The following is a 4,770-nucleotide window of genomic DNA, read 5'->3' as shown; positions in this document are numbered from 1 at the left end:
TTCCTTTCTTGTTTGTTCTACTGATCTGATCTTCAGCTCTTAATTTGTCCAACCCATCGTTGTCATAATAATCGTGTCTGTTTAAATTATTTGTTGCATTATATCATGGGTCCCCGGTAGCTAATAAATAGTATCCCCCCGGCCGTAACGGATAGCTATGAGCTTAGATGATTATTTCGTTCTTTTCTTTCCTTTTTTTTTTTTTTTTTAATTACTAAGCACGCAATACAATATAAGGAATGATGCCTTCCATGGATAAAAACACAATCACATTAACATATATATATATATAAGAATATATATATAAGAATATGTTTTACGATCCAGTACCGTTACCATCGTCTTAATTCATCACAAAATTACAAATATTCCATACCTTTACATGCAGCAAATACAAAGGAAAGGAAAAACCATACACTTTGACACACTAAACTCGGATTCAACTGTACGTCCATCCATTATGGCTACAAATAAACGAACTCCAAATCAGAAACGGAAAGGCATGGATGCGCTTAATTATTAATTCACCTCCACCTGTCCAAAAACCAGCACGATTAATATCATTCATAATTGGAGAAATTAAGGTAGTCCACATGTACTAATTAGTCATAATTATTAATTTATTAGGATCATGAAAAACATGTACTAGTGCAAGTCACGTCAAGGTCAAGCTAGCGCTGTATATAAAATATAAGGTCCTTCCGTTTGGGACCACCATCTCCTACTTTTGTTTTACATGATACTGTCCTTCAAAATGCATCAAGTATATACTATATATATTAAGAGTGCTAGTTATTACAATATCTCAGTATAAACGATAAGAGAAATTGAACTGACCAGATCATGTTACCCGGCCAATAATTAAATAAATAAAAAAAAATTAATGCATATATAAACAATCCATACACACCCCAGGTAAACCATAAATATCTCACCCATCATTCCAACATATATGGATTAATATATGGCTTATTATATGCGTATCAGTACTACCTCGATCTATATATATGTATATGTTTTATAATTCAGCACAAATAACAGATTAAATTATATATCTAAGTACGTATACGTAACACGATAATTTATTCTGACAAAATCACCAGTTTATGCATTGAATATCTATGATGATCACCAAGTAAACAAAAGAAAAATAACAAGAAGCTATAAGGAAATTGGAAAGAGAAAATGAAAATCGAACACAACCGAGGCGCGAGATCAAGAAATCAGAGTACGTACCGAGGGAGAGAGATGTATACTGCTTACAAGAAAAATCAACTACTTCACATCTTGGTGATGGCATAGACAGCATAAATAATCCCAGGGATATACCCCAAGATGGTCAGCAACAAACAGATCCAAAACTCCATCTGAATCACCCCCATGAAAACACGTCATCAACACTTTAATCATCTAATCAACATATATTATGACTCTATATATATATATATATATATATATATATATACATACACACACAGCACACAGCACACACACGAATATATTTGTAGTAAGACGTCATAGAGTTAAAAGGAAAGATCATGACCTTGCAACCAAACTTGAGAAAGACACCAAGAGGAGGCAAGATTATGGCCAAGATGATGTCTACGCAGGTAGCGGTGCCAGCTTCATGTACCATTTTTGGGTTACTGTACGTTTGTGGAAGAGAAAAATTGGAAGCTGGTCTGAACTGATTAACGAGAGAGAGAGATAGATCAGGGAGTTATGCAACTGCTATTTATTGTGTGTGAAAGACTGCAACGTCGGTCAGTGGGATATATAGATCAGCCCCCATGCGTCCGACGCGTTGGATAAATGCACCTAATAACGTCGGCCGGTTCCTTAGCTTGAGTAAAAAATCTCGCTTTTGATTTTCGTAGCTGGCTTACAAAAAAATAATAAATAAATATAATAATACATTAATTTATTCTCTTTGTCATCATCACCATGTGCTAGCTCCTCCTTAATTTCTTCCCATTAATTTATAATTGAGTTATATTAATTTACAATCCAAACGTTCGATCTTATTATAAGTTAAGTCTAATTATCTTATTGACATATATAGCTAGCTAATAATTATTATTTATGTTCAAAAGTTTTGAATCACTCTGATCCGTGAGTGCATGGATCAAACAATTGGAAATTGTCTTTGGATGATATCTGTATTAATCCATTTTTACTCTAGAGATCATGATCAATTAGCTATATATATAGGATTCATGATACTAAAAAGAAAAAGAATTATATATTTGGAGGACGAGATCAATATCGTTATCTTAATTCAAGTGGTATAACCTATCTACTTTCATTTAAAAAATATCTTGAAGTGGTAAAATTTGTGGAATCCAAATGTAATGCTTTCCTTCTATCTCCTTATAAATATCCACTATCCAGTAGGCATGAGGTGGCTTCGACGACTGTAACAAAGCGCGTCAGGCCATCGGTCGTACGAATCAGTTCAACCAGAGTGTTAAATAATCAGTCGGTTACAAAACTGTCGCATTCTACAAACCTACGGCGCAGATGAAGGCTTTCAAGCTAACCAAAAATTAACCCAACTATACACGCTGTACACGTGCAGTAGTAGTATACTACTAACAGATCTTCTCATGACCTAGCAGATCAGCCAGATCTCATACCTGTGTAAGCAATCTTAGAACAGAAAAACGTAGCCGTCCCATGTGAGCCATTTATATATAAATATATAAATATATATATATATATAATATACGCATATTATACGGGCCAATCCGGTTATTTTCTTAAAGTAAATATTATTCATTATCATTTAATCAATATTATCAATAAGAAAGTGTTAGAGTCATAAAAGAATTTCATAAAAGTAAATTTATAAACTAACGTGATTGCATGTGATGCGTTAAATCTATTTTATAATAAAAATAATTTTATAATCTGACATATCACATCAATCTATATAAATTTTAGGACTCGAGTTTCCCTTGATAAGAAGTGGGCCCAACATACAGGCCCAACTTAGAGAGTGGTGAGGATCAGGTTGTTGAAATCTTAATGACCTACACGACTCCCTCTCGTAATCACCAAAGGAGTTAGAATGGATAATTGATCCATAAAGTTGGGGTGAATTCAACTTTCTCATGACGAACATCAAATCAAGAGAAAATGGAGATAAGACCCAACGTGATGATCATCATTAATGTTAATGTAAAAAAATAAGTATGTTAGCATATTCTTGTGAAAATTACATTTATAAAATTGTATTGTAATAAGTGTTGAAATGTGTCAAAGTGAAAAGGGGGTCGAGTAAGCTCAACACGACTCGAGCAGAACACATATAGGAAGTTCGCTCGGCATGCGCTCGACTTGCATTCGAGAAACTCAAACAGAGAGTTTGCTTGACATGAGCTCAATACACCACTCGAGTGAAGCTCATACAGAGAGTTCGCTTGACACAGCGCTCGAGCTAAAGACAAACAGAGAGTTCACTTGATAGACGCTCAACACACGGCTCGAGCAGAACTCATCCAGAGAGTTCACTAGACATGCGCTTGACATAACGCTCGAGCGAAGTTCATCTAGAGAGTCCACTCGACACGTCGCTCGAGCTAATGTTCAGAAAACCTAATTTTTCTTAGGGTTTGAGTGCCTCACTTCTTAGGAGGTATAAATAAAACATTTTGTTCTGCCCTTCGGCAGAGGTTAAAGAGCCAAAACAAAGCCTCATTCCAAGAGCATTTGAGAGAGACTATTCTCCACATTCAAAGTTGAATATCTCTTGAAAAATATACCTCCACCATATCACACTCAATAAAACACCGTTGAGTCCACCGATGTGGACGTGGTCATTGGCCTTAAGGTTTCCGGAGCTGCTGTTGCTGTAGAGATCGAGAGGTTCTCATGAGACACTATAGAAAAGTCGGAGTTCCGGCACACTACATAAGTGTAGAAATCGAGTGGATCACTCGTGGTGTTGCAGGCCAAGTTCAAGAATTACAAAAGTTTTATGAGTGTCTCTAAATTGGTTGTAACAAATTAAAGTTTCTATAATGGATTTGAGGTGTTGACTTACTCTCGGAGTGGTTTTAGATTTTGAAGACGTTCTTCAAATGAGTTTCCACTTTGTGACCAAATCTCTGTGTTGATTATTTGTGTGATTTGTTTCTTTGATTATTTGTTTGTTTAGCAATATTTTTTAATAGATCATAATTCACAGCCCTCTAGATGTTGTATTGGGGTAGAACTATAGTTTTTTCACTTAATATCTACCATTAACTACCTACGTCTATATATATAGTAAGCCGACATCATGTGTAGGTAATATAATCCTTCTTGATCACTATTTTGGTGGTATCACATTCCACATAGCACTGACTTAGACATCAGATCATGTGCATCAAGCATACCAAGCTACCATCTTTGCTAGTTGTAGGTAGCAGGTTCTAGTTGGCAGTGGAATACGACCTTAACAAGTTTGTAAGTTTACTTTTATAAAACTCCTTTGTCATTAAAGCATGCATTTTTACAATCAATTTAGTTTTGAAAACAAACTCTTGCATGTGGGACACCTTTTGATTAATGTAAAAGCTCTTGGCATGCACGTTAACGTGTATAGCAAGTGAGAGAAGGAGAGAAGATTATCACCTAGTGGCCTTCTTCATGAAGGGTCCTATAATTATAGTATTTTTGTAATGAGAATTAGTACGTACACTCCATATATTCACCAGAAATTTCTTTCTATAAAAAACTTGAGGGTGTTGTTTGTAAAATTGTAAATGCACATGGAAGGAAATTATA

General features: G+C 35.1%; 1 protein-coding gene across 1 annotated transcript; it reads right to left on the bottom strand.

The window, feature by feature from the left end:
• Positions 1-235: 235 nt before the first annotated feature.
• Positions 236-1,795, bottom strand: LOC109008308 (hydrophobic protein LTI6B). Its single transcript, XM_035683911.1, has 3 exons — positions 1,544-1,795; positions 1,237-1,367; positions 236-534 (listed from the first exon to the last, which is right to left on the bottom strand). Exons 1-2 carry the CDS (start codon positions 1,634-1,636, stop codon positions 1,281-1,283), a joined length of 180 nt encoding a protein of 59 aa, XP_035539804.1. The 5' UTR covers positions 1,637-1,795; the 3' UTR covers positions 236-534; positions 1,237-1,280.
• Positions 1,796-4,770: the final 2,975 nt, after the last annotated feature.

The sequence above is a fragment of the Juglans regia genome, chromosome 12 (genome assembly GCF_001411555.2).
Source record: "Juglans regia cultivar Chandler chromosome 12, Walnut 2.0, whole genome shotgun sequence".
NCBI classification, from domain to species: Eukaryota; Viridiplantae; Streptophyta; class Magnoliopsida; order Fagales; family Juglandaceae; genus Juglans; species Juglans regia.
This window is presented reverse-complemented; position numbering and strand designations above follow the sequence as displayed.